Source organism: Meles meles, chromosome 16 (genome assembly GCF_922984935.1).
Source record: "Meles meles chromosome 16, mMelMel3.1 paternal haplotype, whole genome shotgun sequence".
In the NCBI taxonomy this organism is placed as follows: Eukaryota; Metazoa; Chordata; class Mammalia; order Carnivora; family Mustelidae; genus Meles; species Meles meles.
In genome coordinates this window covers 47,220,270-47,241,430 of record NC_060081.1, presented here as the reverse complement: position 1 = coordinate 47,241,430, position 21,161 = coordinate 47,220,270, and the positions used below count along the sequence as shown (strand labels likewise).

Here is a 21,161-nt window from a genome sequence, read left to right as displayed (position 1 = left end):
TCAAATGCTGATTTCTTCCAGAAACACCCTCACAGATATACCCAGAAGAAATGTTTTATTAGTTTTCTGGGCATCCCTTAGCTCCGATAAGTTGACCCATAATATTAACCATCGCAAGGGATATGTGGGTTGGGAAAGATATCAGTCAGTTTGTAAATGTTCCCTTAATTTTCTGTTTTTTCAGTAGGGTTCGCTGTACTTTATACTGTGCCCAGTGTTTTCCAGAACAGATCCTCTGTCTTAATCTCTTCAAAAAATAATTCCCTACATTTCTGCAAGGGTGAGAGAGGGCAGTTGGTTTGGCTGAGCATAATAAAAGGTAGTAGACTCTTGAATGATACAGGTTTGAATTGTGTGGGTCTACTTATACACGGATTTTTTTTTTCAATAAATACAATACCGTACTGGGCGCCTGCGTGGCTCAGTTAAGTGTCTGCCTTCAGCTCAGGTCATGATCCCAGGATCCTGGGATCAAGCCCTGCATTAGGCTGCTTGCTCAGCAGGAAGCCTGCTTCTCCCTCTCTCTCTGCCTGCTGCTCCCCCTGCCTGTGCTCTCTCTCTGTCAAATAAATAAAATCTTAAAAAAAAAAAAAAAAAACCTGGGGCGCCTGGGTGGCTCAGTGGGTTAAAGCCTCTGCCTTCAGCTCAGGTTATGATCCCAGGGTCCTGGGATCGAGCCCCGCATCGGGTTCTCTGCTCAGCAGGGAGCCTGCTTCCTCCTCCTCTCTCTCTCTGCCTGCCTCTCTGCCTACTTGAAATCTCTGTCTGTCAAATAAATAAATAAAATCTTAAAAAAAAAAAAACCCATAATATGGTACTATAAATGTATTATCTCTCATGATTTTTTGGTGGCAAAGGCAGAGGGAGAGTGAGAATCTTAGGCAGGCTCCATGGCCAGCGTGGAGCCCAAGGCAGGGCTCAATCTCACAACCATGATGTCATGACCTGAGCCAAAGCCAAGAGTCAGACACTTAACCAACTGAGCCACCCAGGTGCCCCAATGGTATTAACTCTTTAAACATCTGATAGAATTTATCCGAGCTTGTGCTTTCCTTTGTTGGTGGTTTTTCAGTGGCTAAGTCAATATTTATATATATATTTCAATAATTTATATATATAAAAAGTAGGCTCCACTCCCGTGCAGCCCAATGTGAGGCTTGAACCCATGACCCAGAGATTAAGACCTGAGCTGAGATCAAGAGTCAGATGCTTTATTGACTGAGCCACCCAGGGCCCCCGATAAAATATATTTTTAAGACTAGTTTTAAGTAAATATACATCTTAAAACTACTTACTGTTATTTGATTATTCAGCCAAACTTTCTCCTATTACCCAAATAGAGGTTTTGATATACCTACTTATAAACTTTTTTCTTCTATTAAAGGTCCGTAATTACTCTGGAATCAATAAGCCATGGAGTCAAAGAAATTTGCTGTTAAAGTAAGTAGTGCTTAATAGTCTTTAAAATGGTTAATCATTTTCTAATATAATTGAGTTCTGTGTTCACTGACAGTTGAAGCTCTGAACTTGCTTTCTACTCTTTAAACTAGTGTCTTTACTGAAACCTTGAAGTAGGTAATTGAAGATTTGCATATTAAGAGTTGGGGGGGAGGAAAAAATAGTTCATGTGGTTATGGGGGTTTCTTGCTTCAAGTCTTCTGTAAAATGCCTTTAGGTCATAACTTGGTCCTTAATGTTAAAAACTGTCATTCTCATATGTATGTCTGGGACATGATTTTTGATAATGACAAAGCAGATAGAAATGAAGTAGGCAGTGAATGCCAGGAGAGAGGTCTCTTGCCTGGCTGCCCTCTTTTATTTTCTTTTTGTAAGTATCTCTCCTCTGTCCCTTGGTAGCTGGGGCTGAGACTTTCTCCACTGTGGGGAGATGGGAGAACTATGTGTTACCATGTTAACCAGATCAGATACTACTTAGTATTGTAGTTATATCTTATTTTTACCAAGTCCTGGCTTATTAGATTTACACTGTATTTATAAATTTCATTGCTTATCCACGTGTTCTGTAGTATTTCTTTTTATGAGAGGTTATAAGTGGTGAAATTTCATCATTTGTCTTTCTAAAAAATGTATTTTGTCTTAAATCTGGAAGGTTGGTTATAGAAATTTAGGTTGAGCATTATTTTTTCTTGGCATCTGGAAGATACTTTTCCAGTGTTTACTGGAATCTCTTATGGCAACTGAGAAGCTTTGTAGTTACTGATTGATGTTTAAAACCACCTTTAAAATTTAGTAGCTTAAAACATAAGCCATTTTATTCTCTCTTGTGATTGTGTAGGTTGCCTGGGACCGTTTGGGTCATTTTTCTTTTTGATGGTGGTCGGGGCTGCAATTATCTGGGAGCCCAGTTCAGCGGGAACATCAAAGATGACATGCTTACATGGCTGTCACTTCACACTGGCCGTGGCAGGGGACCTCACCTGGGGCTGTTAACTGTTGCCTGTCAGTTCTCATTCACATGGCTGATCTGTCTGGCTTGGGCTTCTCCTAGCATGGTGGCTGAGTTTGAGGGATGGTGTCCCAGGACAAGAGTTGCTACAAGAAAGAAGATAACTTGCCAGTTCTTTGAAGGCTTGGGCTCAGAAGTCTCACTTGGCACTCACACTACATTCTGTTGGTCAGAGCACTCAAAGGTCCCAGCCCAGGGGAAGCTGAAGCTTTTGATGTAAGAAGCAGCATGTGCCCACAGGGAAGCCAAGATTATGGGGGTGCATCTGTGGAGACTAGTAACCACAGAAGTTTCTCTCCTGCCTCACTGTGATTTCTTTCTTGGTTATCTTGGTTATCGGCTTTTTTCCTTCTAGCTGCTCTTAAAATTTTGTTTTTGGCTTTGATGTTTTACAATTTGATTATGAAGCCTCAAGCCATAGACTTTATTTATCTGGCTTGGGATGCATGTGCATCTTTATTTGAAAAATACAAGTCTTTTTTATCAGCTTTGGAAAATCTCAACCACGTTCTTTTCAGGTACTGTGCTTTATCATCTCTGTTCTCTTCTTTTGGAACTCTTATACTGAGTTTTCTGGGTAGTCTCATGTAATAGTTCTTCCGTGCTGTGAGGATGATATTAGCCTGACGAGACCGAGCTCTGACAGGCTGTGTGCAAAGCTCTGCCAAAACTGGCAGTGGCCCAGTAGGCCAGACAGTTCCGGTCAACCACAGATTTTGGACCTGAGGTGCCTCATGATGCTGGAGAGGAGTCTCTTGTTTTCTAAGCCATACACACTGATGGGGCAGATTTGGCTACCGTATTGCCCCATCTCACAGTCAGCCATACCTTGCTGGCCTGGAACTTAGCTCCTACATCACCAGACAGGGGAGTTCCTCCAGCCGTGAATATGAGATTAGCAGTTAGGGATACAGACAGCGTTTTGACACATTATATGGAAGATTGTGTGTATCACATTGTTACTGTCTCTGTGCCTCTGATCACACAGGCAATGGGCCAGTGCTTCCCAAATCATGCACCTTAAAAAGCCCCACAACCCAAACACTGGGACCCCATTCTGAATGTGTGACATCCTTCCTGCCAGATTACCTGTGCTGGCCTAGGGTGTCATGGGCAGCGGGGGACCCGCATACCTGCTGCCGATGCCAACATCATGTGCCTTCTCCGATGAATGCTCCTCAGCTGGACTTGCACGAGTGCTGCTTGGCCATTTGCCTTTTCTTGTTTCTTCCTGTGTCTCTGTGTTGCATTCAGAGTGCTGTTTATTACACGTCTTCCAGTTCATTAACATCTTCTCATCTGGATTTAATTTACTGTTTAATCTGTATTTAATCAACTCTTTAACGTGTTTATTTTTCGTGACTATGTTTTTCAGCTGAGAATTTGTGTTTGGTTTTTTTTTTTTTAATTCAAATTCTACCAGTACTTTTTTTATATGCTTATCCTATTTTTAAAAAAAACATTTCCACATCATTTTATCTTCTTTATAATTTTAAAGTAATTTGTTTTGGGGCACCTGGCTGGCTCAGTCGTTAAGCATCTGCCTTCAGCTCAGGTCATGATCCCAGGGTCCTGGGATCAAGCCCCTCATCAGGTTCCTTGCTCAGGAGGAAGCCTGCTTCTCCTCCTCCCACTCCCCCTGCTTGTGTGCCGTCTCTCGCTGTCTCTCTCTGTCAAATAAATAAATAAAATCTTAATAATAATAAAGTAATTTGTTTCATAGTCTCTTGTAGACTGTTCTGTTATTTCTATTATTACATACTAAGTGTGGAATAAATTGGTGATTGAAATTGCTGGATTGTTCATGTGTGTAATTTTTAATTGTGTGCTCATTTTCAGTCACATCCTACACGTGTATTGTGTGCACATTCACGTGTGTGCATGTGCATGCATACACACACACACACACACACACACACACACACACACACACATTCTAGTGCAGTTGAGCAGTTTCAAGTTTGCTTCTGCTGGAGCCACTGGCATTTCAGTGGTTTTGGACCAGACTTCACATTAATTTCATGGCTTGGGATTCTACCACCTTGTGGGTAGTACAACTTCGCAACCTATGGAAGAGTCTAGTGTAAGGTTGGTGTTTTTAGTGTTTTCTAGGATTTTCCTTGCTGTTTTCCCTTCCTTTCCCTCCTGCTAAAGCCCTAGATGGATGGCAAGCTTCCACATCGCTTTCCTTGGATGGCAAGCAGTGATTTTTTTTTTCTTTCTAGTTGCCATTTTCATGAAGGTCACAGTTTATCAAGAGAATGAAGGAAAAAGTTCTATGGAATACTTTCTACTTCAAGAAATTATGGACAGGGACACCTGGGTGGCTCAGTTGGTTAAGCAGCTGCCTTCGGCTCGTGGTCATGATCCTGGCGTCCTGAGATCGAGTCCCACATCAGGCTCCTTGCTCAGCAGGGAGCCTGCTTCTCCCTCTGCCTCTCCTCTCTGTCTGCCTGTGCTCATTCTGAGAAATAAATAAATAAAATCTTAAAAAAAAAAAAAAAGACATTATGGACAGACTTACCTGTATGAAATACCATAGAGTGTTACAGAGATATCTACAAATCCAGTGCTTATGTGTCAAGCATTGTACAAGGAACAGAAGTTGAAGTTTCTTACAGCTCTGGGCTTAACTGGGATGAGTTCCTTCTGAACTCTCCTTTCTCTTCTACCCCTTTTGGGCATTAGGATCCTAGCTCTCCACTATCCTCGCTCCCACATATGCTGACTGCCAGGCTCATATCTTCCAACAGGGTGATTTTTTTTTTCTCCCTTTTCCCCACTTTATTGAGATATAATTGACATATAATATTGTGTAAGGTCAAGGTATACAATGCGGTGATTTGATAAACCTATGTGGTGAAATGTTTACCAGAGTAAGGTTAGTTAATACATCCTTTACCTCATGTAAGTACCATTTTGTTGTTTCTGTGGTGCAAATATTAAAGCTCGACTCCTGTAGCACCTTTCTAGGATACAGTATAGTATTGTTAACTGTAGTCACCATGCTATATGTTAGGTCCCCAGAACTTACTCATCTTATAAATGGAAGCTTATACCCTTTGACCGACATCTTTCTATTTTCCCTCCCCCTTCGCCCCTGGCAGCCACAATTCTATTCTGTTTCTGAGTTCGAAGTTTTTAGATTCCATATATTAGTGAGATCATACAGTATTTGTCTTTCTCTGATTTGTTTCACTTAGTATAATGCCCTCAAAGTCTACGCATTTGTCACAAACAGAGGATTTCCTTTTTTTTTAATGGCTAAATAATACTCCATTGTGTATTTACACCACATTCTTTATTCATTTATCCATCAGTGGACACTTAGGTTGTTTCTCTGTCTTGCCTTTTGTGAGTAATGCTGCAATGAACATGGAGTGCACATACCTCTTTGAGATAGTGATTTCATTTTCTTTGGGTGTATACCCAGAAATGGAATGGTTAGATCACATGGTAGTTCAGTGTTTAGTTTTTTGAGGAAGCTGCATACTGTTTTCCATAGTGTCTGCCACCAGCTTACATTTCCACCAATCATGCACCAGCCGAGGTTCCCCTTTCCCCATGTTCTCACCCGTATTCCTTATCTCTGGTCTTTTTGATAGTAGCAGGGATACGGCGATAATGGTTTTTGATTTGCATTTCCAGCAGAGGAATTATTAGTACTGTTAGGGGTTTGTTTAATTAGGAGTCTTTTCAAACAAAGAACTGTCTTTTGGCTTTGATTTTTTTTTTCCCTGTAGTGTACTTGTTTTCTATTTTATGGATTTAAAAAAGTTTTCTCCCTTAGATTTTCTTTGAGCAAATTTGCTTTCTCTGTCCAGTTTAAGATGGGAGCTTAAAGGGCTTCTGGGTGGCTCAGTGGGTTAAAGCCTCTGCCTTCGGCTCAGGTCATGATCCCAGGGTCCTGGGATTGAGCCCCGCATCGGGCTCTCTGCTTAGCAGGGAGCCCGCTACCCCCTCTTTCTCTGCCTGCCTCTCTGCCTACTTGTGATCTCTGTCAAATAAATAAATAAAATCTTTAAAAAAAAAAAAAAAAAGATAGGAGCTTGAATCATGGAATTTGAGCATTTCTTCTTTTCCAATATATACACTTAAAGCTATAAATTTTTCTCTCCGAGTGTTTACTGCTTTAATTATATTCATCTTGTTTTGTTAGAGATGCAGTTTAAGTAGAGATTTTGGTTTTCAAATAAACTTTATTTTCTAATTGTCACTGTGATTTCATTTTTTTTTTTTTCCCCTCTTTGAGAGAGAGAAAGAGAGCAGAGGGAGAAGGAGAGAGAGATTCCTAAGCAGGGAAGCCAATGCAGGGGTTCATCTCATGACCTTGAGGTCATGACTTGAAGTGAAACCAAGAGTCAGATGTTTAACTTACTGAGCCACCCAGGTGCCCCTGTGATGCCATTTTTGATCACTGGGTTATTGAAATGTATATTGTTTCTAAATATTTGGAAATTTTCTAATCATTTTCTTATTTGGCATAATTCCTTTGTCTGTTTTGGAAAGTATTCCATAAACATTTGAAAAATGTGATGGTCATCAGGTGCATTGAACTATATGTCCTTTAGATCAAGTTTGTTAATTTTGTAATAATCTAATTTTTTTACTAGTTAGTAAGTTAGTAATCTAATATTTACTAATAGTGTTTTTGTTTTCTTTGGGTAAATACCCAGTAGTGGAATTACTGGATCATCTGGTAATTCTATTTTTTCATTTTCTGAGGCACCTCCATACTGTTTTCCACAGTGGCTATACTGGTTGCATTCCCACCAGCAGAATACAAGGGTTCTTTTTTCTTCACATGCCTGCCAACACTTGTTTCTTGTGTTTTTAATTTTAGCCATGTGACAGGTAAAGCAGAACAGAGACATTATCAGAGATGCAAAGTCTAAAAAAATTTCCTTCTAATATACCCTATTTTAGGAAGAATATGGTGTTCCAAAGTGAGGGAGTAAACAGAGAAGGAGTGAGTTATAGGGTCTGGGAAATAGGAATCTTGCAGGTGAGTGCCTGAGCAAATCCCATGGCGATCAGCAGTGTGTCCTGCCTAGAAAGCAACCAGTCCAATTGGCACGGGACTTAGAGTTCCATGAAAGATGTCTCCAACAGGAAATGAAAGGATGAAATACCTCATGTATTTGAAAGTGGAGAGGAGTTTTTTGTAGGTCTGTCAGAGAGTGTGGGAATGATTTAGTGATAAGAATATGGGAAACTAAAAAGAAAAATAAAACAACTCTTCCTTTCTTGTGCAGTTTGGACGGTAAGCATAGTACATACACTACCTGGTTCAGTTTGGAACAGAATGTACATTTCTTTTTTTTTTTTTTTAAAGATTTTATTTATTTATTTGACAGAGAGAGACTACAAGTAGGCAGAGAGGCGGGCAGAGAGAGAGAGAGGGAAGCAGGCTCCCTGCTGAGCAGAGAGCCTGATGCGGGACTCGATCCCAGGACCCTGAGATCATGACCTGAGCCGAAGGCAGCGGCTTAACCCACTGAGCCACCCAGGTGCCCCCAGAATGTACATTTCATGTTGTGAACTCTAGATATTGGAAAGCTGGGAAGGCTGGGAAGGCAATATGTGGTTGGTGGGTAAGCATTGTCTTCATTTTCAGTAGAAAATATGTAAAATTAAGATAATAAGAAATTGGTAGTAATAACATAGTATTTAGAAACATGATAGTAAATACCAGATCAAATAGCTGAAGTTTTCAGTGTCATTGCTCTTGATGAGAGCTGGAGAGGGTGGTGACAGGATAGGGCAGAGGAGGCCTGTTTTTGATGAGGCATTTTAATCTGTGTATATATATCACTATAATCAGTAATTAAATGAGTAAGTACAGTTTAAAAGGAATTAATCTTAGCAAATTTTCATATAGATGCATGTATTGGATTGAAATATACTTGGTTAGAGCATGGTTTCTAAAGTAATAGAAAACCAGATGAAAACTGAATAGTTTGCCATTTGCATCTCAGTTGTTTATTCTGAGGCTTTCCCTGGAATGGTATTAATTATCCATGCAAACAGCTTATTCTTCCTCATTTAAAAAAAAAATTTTTTTTTTTAAATATTCATTTGACAGACACAGAAAGAGAGCACAAGCAGGGAGAACTGCAGGCAGAGGCAGAGGGAGAAGCAGGCTTCCTGCTGGGCAGGGAACCCGAGGTGGGGCTTGATCCCAGGATCCTGGGATCATGACCTGAGCTGAAGGCAGGCACTTAACTGACTGAGCCGCCTAGGCGCCCCACTTATCCTTCTTCAAATGCAGAAAAGTCTTTTGACCTTCCTGCCTGTAAGAGGGCCCTAAAAAAAAAAAAAATCCAAACCAAAAAAAGGAAAAAAAAAAAACAAACTGCTATGTCCCTGTCCTTGAACTTTTCTTATAATTGTCTCCTGGGCCAGAATTCCAGGAAATGGCAGCAGTGAATGAGATGACAGAGTCCTTGGAACCACAGCTTTCAGGGTCTCTTGACTTCTGGGTCACTACAACTTGTGGCAGGGAGATAAGTCCTGTACTTCCATAACTGCTTTCTCAGTCGGCTGTAGTGATGACAGCTGACACATATGTCCCCAAGTTTCCTTAGTGATCTTAATTCTAGCTCTGCACCCACCCAAGTATTTTAGAATTTCCAAAATTATACACTGTTTAGGGGTCAGGGGCCAGCAAATTATATCCCACAAACTAGCTGCTTATTTTTGTAAATAAATTTTATTGGATCGCAGCCGCTCCTTTTTGTTTTCATATTGTCTCTGGCTCCTTTTATGCTATGGTGGCAGAGTTGAATAGTTGTAACAAAGATCTCATTGCCTGCCAAGTCTGAAATATCTGTCTCTCTATATCAGTAAATTCTGGTTTAGGTGTATAAATCTATCTTTTAAAGCAGATCTCACTTCCTGCTGGCCACAGTTCAGGTGTTCAGGAAACACACATGGCCAGTAGCAGCTGTATTGGACACTGTGGGTCTGAATCTGTGCATCCTTCTTGCCCCTTGTCAGAGTAGGCTTTCAACGAAGTTACCTAGGGGTTAAACTGGCAGCAAGGGTGGGTAAATTAGCAAGGCCAAGACAAGGCCATTTCCTTTACAAGTGGAAACAAGAAGTGGACATGGTCATAAACTGTATTAATCATGGACTTTTATCCATGTTTTAGTAAGAAGCTTTAGTTTTAGAGGAAATAAGTAAAGAAATAAGAAAATAAATTTGAATAAGAAATTATGGTCAAAAGTGTCAAATCAGAATATATAGTGTTTGCCTCTGAAAAGCTTATGGGTCCATCCCCTGCTTTAAAGTTATTTTTGAAAGTATGTAATGCTGCCAGGTCTCACTCCCGGTAATAATTACATCTTAGGATTTAAAGTTTTCAGCTCGGGTTCCAGCAAAGCAGTACTTTGAAAGGTTCCTACCTCATTGTCTGTCTCTGTTTGTAGATCATTTCCTCTGCTTCCTGCATCTGTTTTCTTGGATTAGTTAGGTATTACACCAAAGTCTAGAATTCTTTTGGCTACAAAGCCTGCTCTGCTGCTTCCCCTCCCCCCAATCTACTTTATTGTGGGTGGGAAAATTTTTGTTGGGAGGGCTTGATTAATTAGAAGGGATTCCTGGCTTCCCTAGCAGTGGCAGCCTGGGAAGATTACAGAGCCTGGCTTAGTGACAGGCCAATCTGTATTTAAGGAAAAACTCGGACCAGACAGATTTCCCTGGAATGTGGATCTGGCTTTGTCTTCTTTCACAGAGAATGTGTAATGACCCCCTCCTCCTCCTTCCCACCCACTCCAGGAGACTTAAAGCTTTTACTTTTGCTGTTGATATTTGTTCACTCTATTTTGGGGAGGGTGGGGAGCTGGAGTTTTGGGGGTAGGAAGACTGAATCATTTTCTGACTCTAAGGTAACAGGTTTAAGATTTTAATAATGTTTAGGAGGAGAGGAGAAATATTACTTTTTTTTTTTTTTTAAAGTTCCCTGCTTCTTTACTATCTATTTTTCTTTCTACTCCTTTGTAGCTATTATAGTTTTAGATACTGCTCTGAATTTCAGTTAACCCTAGTCTCTGCATTCCTTAGAACAACCACAAAAAGAGAAATATGTCCAAGAATTGACAGTAATTTCCCCTTTGTAACAAAAGTAAAAGTGAAGAACAGTGCTTTGAACTTCTAGAGAAAGAGAGAAAGTTGAATAGCAAATGAGCTTTTGTCTTGCTGGCTTGCCTCAGTGAACCATTTCAATTCTGTGTCCTAGGTTTTTTAGTCTACCTAAAGGGGAATGTGGTACTGACTCTGTCATCAGCACTCACTTGAAAACTGATGCATTAACTTTATGTATGACATTTAAAAAAAAGATTCATACAAATATTTTCATACCAGTTGAGTTCTAGGTCATGATTTTCTACTACATTTTAAGAATAAAACTGAAGTGTCTTAAATCACAGAAGTTTTAAATGATTATATTCTTTATTAGAAATGAATTTGAATGAGGAGTGTGTAGCCTTTATCCCTGGGAATGTTTTTACAGAGGCATTTGTCTTTGTCTTTTTAAAAAGGTAAAAAGAAAGTATCTCTGTATTTCTTCTCCCGGTATTTAAACTCTTCATCTTTCAGTTCCTTCTTAATTCTGTCTGTTCCTTGGGAGAGCTTTAAGTTTTCAAGACCTAGGGCCAGTAAGAGTGTGCCTAGTGGCAAATGACATGCTTCAGCTGAAGTAGGCTGCTGTTTTTCCCCTATTGCATATTATTTGTTCTATTACACTGGCCGACCTGGAAACCATAGTCAACTCAATGTGTTCTGATTACTTGATAGACTTCAGATAAAGTTCACCAAGTGCACTAATGGTCACCCAATTCCCAGTTAATTCTGCCTCAGACTTAAAGCTCTTAGGTTCCTTCTCACTCAGTAGGGCATTTGCTCTGAGTGTTGATGACTTTGAAACAAAGTACTTGTTGGTTTTCAAATGAAACTTCCTTTTCCAAGTGTTCTCTCTGTCTTTCTGGCCAGATACCCAGTTTCTGGACGTTTCTTTCCCCAATCCCTTCCTGTGTGTGTAATCTCATATATTCTTTTTTTGGATGATTAGAAAGTGCTTAAATACAGCCCTGGCTTCTTGTCCTCTATTCAATTTCAACTTTCCACCTGCCTCCATTAAATCTCTGCCTAAATTGATCCCTAAAACCTCAGACTGAGAATTCAGTGTGTCATAGTTTTCTTCTAAACTGGCTTTTGCTTTGAATATCCATGATGCTACCCTCACGCATCCCGGGCTTGTCACATTGTGATATCTTCTTGTCCTGTATTTATGATAACTTGTATAATGTATCTACCCTCTGCAGAGTGTCTTGGGCTTGCTCCTTCTGTATTCTTTTCTTACATGAAGGCTTATGATCCTTTGTGGTTTGTATTTCTTTGTTAATCTCTGGACGATCTTTGTTCCTTTCCTGTCCTGCCATTCCAGTTTATCTAGACAAGTGCCAGGATACTGTTTTCTTAACACCATTTTCATCATGTTACTTCCTTAAGTGATCAGAGTAATTCCTTTTGTTTAATCATATCTGATCTGAACTCTCTGACTAGATTTAAGGCACTCTGATAACTGTTCTGTCTTCCTCTTTAACTTTGACCGTGTTTTCATCTCCGAACTTGGGAACATGCCCACCTATTCCTCTGAAACTGATGCCTTTGCAGTTCCTGCAGTGATCTAGCCTATGGTTTTTCTCTCTTCCTGTTCTCTCTTACCTTTTTTTCCTTAGTCTCTGTACAACAATCAAGCTTGTACCACGCTTGATTAATGAGTTGCTTTTCCTTTGACACACAATGTAAACTTTTCTCACATTGATTATCGTTTGTTCCTTGGAGTGCCATGTGCAGCTTATGTTTTCTATATGATCGCCAATTGTTTATATGTATGTTTACCATCGCTTTGACAATGTCCTATCCCAGCCACATTCCTTGAGAAGAAGGGCCTTTGCATCTTTCGTATCTCCACAGGCATTGAGTAATCTGGAATATTTCTGAGGTGTTCAGTACCACCTCCCTCACTTTCCTTATTACAGATATGAGAAGTTTCTTTCCTCATGGCTCATGAAGAACAGGGAAGTCATTTGAGCTTAGAGTTACTTCTTCTGGTGTTATTATTATTATTTCATTTCCAGACAGGGAGTGAATGTTGTACTCCTCAACTCGTGGTATATTTCTTGTCTTAAAAAGATTTCATCTCAACCTATTTCTCCTTTTAGGAGCCTGCAGTTTCACTTTGAAAATATTTTAAGTAATTCTTTTGAAAAGAGCCTCTATTAATAGCCGAAAGGACCATGTGTAGTTTGCTTCTGTAGGTCTTTTAGGAAAGTGAATTATTTCAGTATAATGTTAACATTTGGACATTATTATATTTTAATTAGCATCTCAGCTTTAGACCTTGATATTTTCATTTTTCCAACATACACACATGTTCTTTGTATGTTATAACTTACACTAATGTAAAAAATAATTCTGGGTAGCTCAGTAGACTCAGGATCTTTCACCAGATACAAGAACTCAGTTAAGTTCCTTGTATTCTCTCTGAAGGCTGTAGAGGGCATCGTTGTTCTGTGTTTTGTTAAGTATGTATTGTCTGCAGACATTGTGACTCAAGGAAAACGCAGCAACTAAAGTGCTTTTAAAATCGCTGGCTCATTCCTAAATTAACATGACATCCTAAATGTGGTGTTTGTTTGCCTGGGAGCTGTGTGCATGCTCTCATCTGTAGCCTGTTATGCCTGTGGATATTTAGTTTGCTCTGTCTTACAATTGTCCTCACCAGGAAACAAACACCACCATTAATGGCAGCAGTGGAAAACAATCAGGACAACCCAAACTATCCAGAGTGGCCTGAGAGAAAACATTTTTAGAGTGACAGAAGACTGCCTCTGGTGTGTTTCCTTTCCAGATTTAGGAACCAGAAGTAATGGGTTGAGAGTGAGGATCCCCGTTGTCCTTGGAAAGCTTGGCTAGCCCAGCCCCGCCCTGGTCCTGGCAGTAAAGGCTGGAGGGTTTGTTGGGAGTGGTACAAGTCCTTGAAGCCATGGTGTTACACTTACAGCTTTTCCTACTCACCTGCCTTATTGCTGTCTTCACTGTTCCTTTTGGGGACACATGGTTGAAGAGGTGGGGCGGGGGACCACAGAGTGTTCTTGCATTCTTCATTCCCTGGGAATTACATGCTGAGATAGCTATGTGTGCAGCAGTCCAGTCAGCCAAATCATGAAAGGGTGTACAGTGTTCGCTTACTGTCCTTTAGAAGTTTCTCTTGTCATAACGTCTTGGAATACCCATGATTACGTAATATAGGAAGCTTGGCCACTGCATATATCACTTTGTCACATGTGAGTAGCATGTGACAGTAACATTCTGATTTTAAGACTATAAGAAACATCAAGTAATGAGTTTTTCCTGGTGACCCTACATACTCACACGGGCATGTGCTGTATTTTGCAAGTGTTGTCTGAGATGAGAAAGAATGTCATACTATTTGTATCACAAAGGAGTAGTGTCATATAGATGCTGGCAAGGCATATGCCAGGCTTCATATCCCAGTTCTCATTGCCTGAAAATTCACTGTATATCATGGATAATATTGAGGTCCTGTCTATTTCTAAATTTCTATAATTGGCTATATTATATTCATGTTACTTTAAGTTCTTTTATAATACTTATTGAAATTTAGATCATCTGGTTTTTGAGGAGAGGATTCTAGAAGATGAAATTAGCATTGGACATTTACTTAGGTTTCCTGAATTCATACTGTGGTTTCACTTGCGAAAATTGGGTGATTTGGGGCAAATCCTGTTACCTCTCTGGTTAGCTTCATTTCTTCAACTCTAAGAGAAGAATAGTGGCACTATATGTTTGGCAGGGTTTCTTGTGAGTATCAGATTTACAATAAAAGACAATGCTGTGCAAGTGTTTGGGAAAACAACATTTTATACATGTCATGGCCCTCAGTGATTATTTTACGGTGATAATTTGTACAGTAAAAGAGGGATTTGGCATCAGCATCTCACTTGTTCCTGGTCTCATAATTCTTTGGAGTGAGGACTAGTCTAATTCTTTTCACATGAGAGGTGTCACTTAGCAAACTTTCATTTATGCTGGCATGCAGGGCCCTGGGTTAGACACTAGAGACACAGACAGGGCTTGATTATCGCTCTTCCCTATCCTCAGGAGGATTTGCAATGACAAATGAATGTGTCACACTGTGAATAGCAGTAGGTTTGTGGAACACGGACATGCCAGAGTGCCCTGCTTAGCTGAGATGTCAACAAATGAGTATAGTAGTCCCCCTTGACCCATACTGGGGTACATTCCAAGACCCCCAGTATATGCATAAAACCGAAGATAGTACTGAACCCTATATGTACTATGTTTTTTACTCTGTGTACATACCTATGATAAAGTTTAATTTATAAACTAGGCACAGTAAGAGAAACAACAACAATAAGAAAATAGAACAGTTGTAACGATATACTATAATAAAAGTTATATAATGTGTTCTCTCTCAGAATATCTTATTGTACTGACTCATTCTTCTTGTGCTGATGTGAGATAATAAAATGCCTACATGATGAGATGAAGTTAGGTGAATGACATAGCCTTAAGCTGCTGTTGGGCATAACCTACTACGTATCGTCAAAAGGAGGATCATCTGCTTCCTGACCTTGGATGACTGTGGATAACCGAAACTGCCTAAGTTGAAACTGTGGACAGCTAATACGCAGTGATTTTGTTCAGATTTATTTTGAATGGGATGTTGTGGCAAAGCCATAGGTCGGTCATTCGGTTTGGTATCCTATTTGTGTGTTAGTTTACGTGGTGGACTACAGTGGCAGGTGGCCAGGGCTAGAAAGGGGCTTAGATGTTAGTCCTTGCTCTTCCTGACTATGGCCAGGTGAGTTCACCTCCTTTGTTTTAGTATCTATAGCTGTGTAACCAACTAGCCCCAAACTTCCTAGTCCCATGGGTCAGAAAATCTAGCCATGCTTTACATGACGTTGGCCGGGGTCACTCTCTTGGATGCATTCAGATACCGACTTGGCTGGAAATCTCAAGAAGGCCTCGCTCACATGTTTGCTTTTCCTCCATGATGCCCTGTTTCTTTGTTCATAGGATTTCTCATTAATCAGTAGTCTAGTTTGAGCTCCCTTCCTTATAGCATGGCATCTGGCTTCTCCAGAGAACATGGCAGTGGAAACTGCCAGCTACTAAGAGCTATGTCTGGAACTAGTAAACTGTTTCTTCTACCGTATTTTATTTTTTAAAGAGTTTCTTTATTTATTTGACAGAGATCAGTAGACAGAGAGGCAGGCAGAGAGAGAGGCGGAAGCAGGCTCCCTGATGAGCAGAGAGCCCGATGCTGGGCTCCATCCCAGGATCCTGAGATCACGACCTGAGCTGAAGGCAGAGGCTTAACCCGCTGAGCCACTCAGGCATCCGTCTTCTACCATATTTTAATGGTCAGCGGATCACAAGGTAGGGAGGAGAGGAAGTAGGCTCTACCTCTTGACAGGAGGAGCGGTGAACATACACAGGGGAGGTGAGGAATTTTTGGTGAGGAAATTTTTGCAGAATTTTTACCAAAGTTTCCTTATCTGTTAAATGAAGTGTTGAATTAGGGAGTCTCTAAGGACATGCTCGCCCTACATTTTTATGTTTCTATAAATTTTTATTTGAGGAATTTTTTGTGTATGTTATAGTGGAAAGAATTTGGTCTTTGGAGACAGAAAGGCCTGGATTTAAATCAGGGCCTTAACATTGACGTTCACTTTTGAAAAGGACTTACTCTTTTCTGAGCTTTTGTATTCATCTGTTAAATAGGGTTAAATAAATAGCATTAACATAAACTCCCTTGTAGGATAATTGTCCATTGTAGCCCAGAATCATCCCTCAGAAAGTGTTAGCATTCTTCTCTTTCTCTTCATTTTACCTGCTTTGGGCCTTTTTCAAAACCAATAGTAGTTGAAGACATTAATTGCAGGTCTTTTTAATTCTGATATGAAGATGTTCAGGTATTTAATCATGTTTTTTGGGTGCTAGGATATATTTGTGAGATTGGGAGCTCAGACAAGACGATTCAGTTCGTTTAGCCATGGTGGTGTTATGAATTATCTCTAGAACACCACTGCTATTTAGAAAACATGCTTAAAAGTAACTAATTTGAAAATATATTTTGGTCTGTGAACAGCTGACTTATTTGGCATTTCTAGTATCTTTTGTCTGGAAAAAAGAAACAAAACCATGTGGGGTGGCCAGCATTCTGTCTGGCGGTTTTGGACTGTGAGAGTACTCGCCCACGGGCCGGGACCGATAGGTGACCTGGGACATTTGCTTCCACTGCTATGTGAAATGGGTCCAAAAGCTCAGAGACCAAGGGGAATACAAGAAAGGAAAGACTATATTCTCTAAGGCACTGGTTCTCAAAGTGTGTTCCTTGGACCAGCAGTGTTCGCATCTCCTGCACTAATTGCTGTGCGTATTTTTGTCACAGTGTTATTGTGAAGGTTAAATGAAATGATTAATATGAAGTGCTTAGCAAAGGTCATCGTTTTAATAAATATTGGACAGTATAATAATACCATCATCAAAGATAGTAATCATTTCGATTAATTTTTTTCTTCTGGGATGTTTCAGGCAGCAACTTATTTCACACTTCTTAGAGCTGCCAGAGTTCCTATTAGTCCTTTTTAAAGTTTTGCAGTTGCTCTGTCGGTCTAGCTGTATTTCATGTTGTTAAGTAAATGAAGACTTGTTTAAGCAATGTCTCAAGGTGCTTCTTACAAAAGCTCATAATTCTGAAGAAGATATTCCTCCATCTAAAGTGATGTTGAGAAATCATATAGCATAGTTATGCAGATAGGTTCAAAGCTGTAATGTTTGTGGGAGTCATTAATGCCATTTGATGAGTCCCCAGGCAATGTCTGAACTCTGGAGTTTCCTTTTGAAGAGCCGTTCTCTCTCTAGATCTCCTTTCTTTCTTCATTTTAGATCTTGATGTCCTTAAACAGAAGTCTCTGTGGATTGTTTTTTTTCTTTCTTTCTTTTTTTTTTTTTCCATTTGTGGTCACATAAGGATCATGGTTAACCCCAAAAGGAAGGCCAGTGAGGCTGTGGGGGCCCTGGAGCCTCTACCCCTCAGCCTGCTGCCTTATTCACTTCCTCTTTTCTCCCCCTTACCACTACATTTAAACCAACTCCCAAAGTGAAAAGCAGTTTATTTGTCTTTGGGGCTTGCTGATTCAGAGGCATGGGTGCTCTCTGGGATGTCACTGTCTGACCGCTGAGCTGTCAGCCATCCTTTGGCTGAGCTGTCAGCTTCCTTCTGGCGCCTCCTTCTAGGACTAGAAGTGACGGTTTTCCCCAAGGAAGCCTCGGGTTCAGGCCATGGCCAGTGATTGACCATTTGTCTTGCTTGTACTTGATTGTCTTGGCTTGAGTGTTGGTGCTCATCTGCTTCTCTTGCCTCCTCTGGGCCAGCATGTTGAGTGGCTCCTGTGAAACTACTGTTCGCTTGGAAGGTGAAATACTGAGGCAGAGCCAGGGGACCCAGAGAGCATTCTGCTTCGAATTTTCAAAAGTCGTCCCTGCAAGTGCTCACGGGATTCCATGGAAGGACCCAGCTTCCCTGTCCTGTTCCAGCTGAATGGCCCAGCTCCTATCATTTTCATGTATTGAGGTTCTGCATAGAATTAATGGGGGAAGGGAGGCATAAAACACATTGAGGGACACTGATGTAGTCCAGCTCCTTCACAGAGGAGGTCAGAATCCCTGTGGAGCAGAAGATGAAGATCTGAAAAGTTGCCCAAGAGAATTTTTTGCCCTATGAAGAGAGTAAGGACTATTGGACTGGTGGTAGTGAAGATTCATCGGAAGAAGAAACAAACCTGGCAGATTGCCAGGGCTGGAAAAGGGTATTTTATGATAAGAGATCAGAAGTGTCTCAGTGTCCCCTAGCATGGAACTTCGTGAAGGCCTGGAGAGAGCTTTTGGCCACCCATGGCCCAGTTCCACATGGGCCTTTCTTTGACAAGCACAGCCCTGACCTCTGCATCTTCTTGTCATTCTCCCTCTGCTGGTGTCTTTCTGTTCCCCTGTGCACGTTATAGAACATGATGACTCTTCGCCTCCCAAGTGCGATGTATTTTACAACCTCTGAAGGTGAGCTTGGGTAAGTATGCACCTTTGCTCCAATGACTGTGGAACAGGGGCAGTGTCACTTAGTACGTATGTGGCTGTCCATGCCTGTACCTACCGTAGGGCATGGCAGTTGTTAGAAAAAGGGGGCACAGAGAACCTCAAAAGTTATGCAGTAGTACTTAGGGTTTAGAGACTTTAAAGTTTCTCCTTGGCAATCCTATAGACAGGCTTTCTTACAGAATGTAATCATGAGTACTTAAAGTTTGTAAGAGGCCTCAGGGGCATCCAGGAGGTAGCTGGAATAATCTGACCCTTGAGAAGGCTCATCTTGGGGATGAGGATGTTCATAATTAGGGCTTTACTTACAGTTTGCAACTTGCTTTATTGTTGGTATGCATGTTGAGGTGTTTTAAGGTCATTCCTATCCCGTAGTGTTTATGCGTTACGGTAATTAAACCAAACTATTGCAACAGTCAAGAAAAGTACCAAAGAGGATGTCATTCTACTAAAATTTCCGAATGTCTGCTCTACAGATGACATTGTGAGTCAGGAGAGGAACCAACCTTCAGTAGTGTGAATCTGTCATTAAATCTTAAACTCCAAAGCACTGAGTCTCATTCCAGAGCCTCAGCTCTGAGTTTGCATATTTGATTTTGACTCAGCATTCCATCTGTACTTCCTCCAGTGTGTGAAACAACAAAAATTGGATTGTAGCTTTAGTATTTTTAATTGTCACTAAGTTGTGCTGCTAGCCACTGTGCAGAGTCTTTTAAGAGCTGATGAAATGCTTTTTTAAAGATGGCCTGATGGGATCAGATGTTGCTGCATCATTTCCAATGCTGCCTGAGTCTGTTTCACTTCCACAATGACTGATTCTCCATCTGCCATGACAGTGCATTCCTGAGCTGCTGCCCCCTCACTGGGTTGGTGACTAGAATGTTTATTTTTAGGAAAAATTAAAATTATCCAGAGAAGGGTGTTGTCTACAAAATTTACATGAATCAGCCCTTCACTGCAGGAATCAGAGGGTGGTTGTTGTGTGTCTAGACCTTAAAACATGCTTCATGGAGAAGTTTAAAAATACCAAAAGAGAGGAGTATAATGAGCCCTGATGTACCCATCACCCATCTTCAGTGTTGTGGACAATTTGACATTAAGTAATATGTAGGTTGAAGGTTTAAAAAAAGTGAGTGGTACCAGTGTGACATTAACATTTGTGTGTTGAAACTCAATTTTCCACATTTCAACACTGTTAATAATTCTCCCTCACAAAATCAAAAGAGCCTTTGTTCTTTTTTTCAGTTTTCAGTTTAAATTCTAAGAAATATTACAAGTATTAGTACAAGAGATATTATTAAGGTGTTAATGTGGATAGTGCATGACAAAAGCAGCCACTAAAACTGTTGATTTTGGTTGTCTAGGTTCTGAAAATGCCAGTATTGCTTTGATTTCTGATTTTACTTTGAAAGGAATTCTCATTGGAGTATTGTATATTAGTGACATGGACCTCACTGCTTTTCCTACCTCTAGGATCTTTTTTTTTTTTTTTAAGATTTTTTTTGAGAGAGAGAGAAGGAGTAGGGAAAGGGGCAGAGGGAGAGAATCTTCAAGCAAAATCCCCACTGAGTACAGAGTCTGACTTGGGGCTCAATCTCATGATCCAGGAGATCATGACCAGAAGCAAAATCAAGAGTCAGATGCCCAACCGACTGAACCTCCCAGGTGTCCCCTTACTGTGGGATATTGATTCCTTTTCTCCAACGTGGGAATAATGTGTCAACCTTCACAGCATTGTTACCTAAAAAATGTCTAACCCAGTGCCTGGCAATTAGTAAACACTCACTAAGTAAGTCTTAGTGATTAGTAATCACATCGAAGACACACACAGCTGGGAAGCAGAGCAGTTCTAAGATTGTGTAGGCTCCTTTTTACTCTCATCAGGTATTTCATTTCATCTGCTTCATGTGTGAAGCACAAGCAGGTTGTAGTGGTTTTTTTTTTTTGTTGTTGGTGGTGGTGGTTTTGGTTTTTTGGTTTTTTTTTTTTTGGTTTGATTTTTTGTTGTTGTTGTTTTTTGTTTTTGTTTTTGTTCTTGTTTTTGGCCACAGGCTCTCTTTTAAAAGCTTTTGTGATAGCCAAGGAAGGGTACTTCCATTTACCTACTACCTACTGAACTGGTGTTTGTCACATATTAACCTGTTTAATTCTCACAACACCGCCGACTACACTTTACTGTTGATAGTCATGGAGGTAAAGGACTGTGAGGTTGAAGAATTGGCTCAGGTCGGAGGTCAGAATGGTGAAGGCAGGTTTCAAGCCTGGGATCTCTTACTGATATTTGTATGCTTTGATGAAGAAGGTAGAGACTGCTAGGTGCAGTCGTGTAAGCAATCGGTTTAGAATTGCCCTTGACTGATAATAATATGACTTCTTATATGGATTATAATTTTTAATGTTAAAATAATTGTATTACTTTTACTAGCTGTATTAAAACCCCTATCTTGGGGGGCGCCTGGGTGGCTCAGTGGGTTAAGCCCCT

The 21,161-nt window shown here is 40.4% G+C and overlaps 1 protein-coding gene across 5 annotated transcripts in view; it reads left to right on the top strand.

Annotated features, from left to right (window-relative positions):
* LOC123926677 (SLX4 interacting protein) overlaps positions 1-21,161 on the top strand; it is a 206,934-nt gene that overhangs the window by 19,865 nt on the left and 165,908 nt on the right. For all 5 annotated transcript variants that reach the window (XR_006815297.1, XM_045980644.1, XM_045980643.1 and 2 more), the window contains exon 2: positions 1,385-1,440. Coding sequence is in view for 4 of the 5 variants with exons in the window: in XM_045980644.1 (XP_045836600.1) it covers positions 1,414-1,440 (27 nt within the window). In the remaining variant the exon portion in view is untranslated. The remainder of the gene's footprint in view (positions 1-1,384; positions 1,441-21,161) is intronic.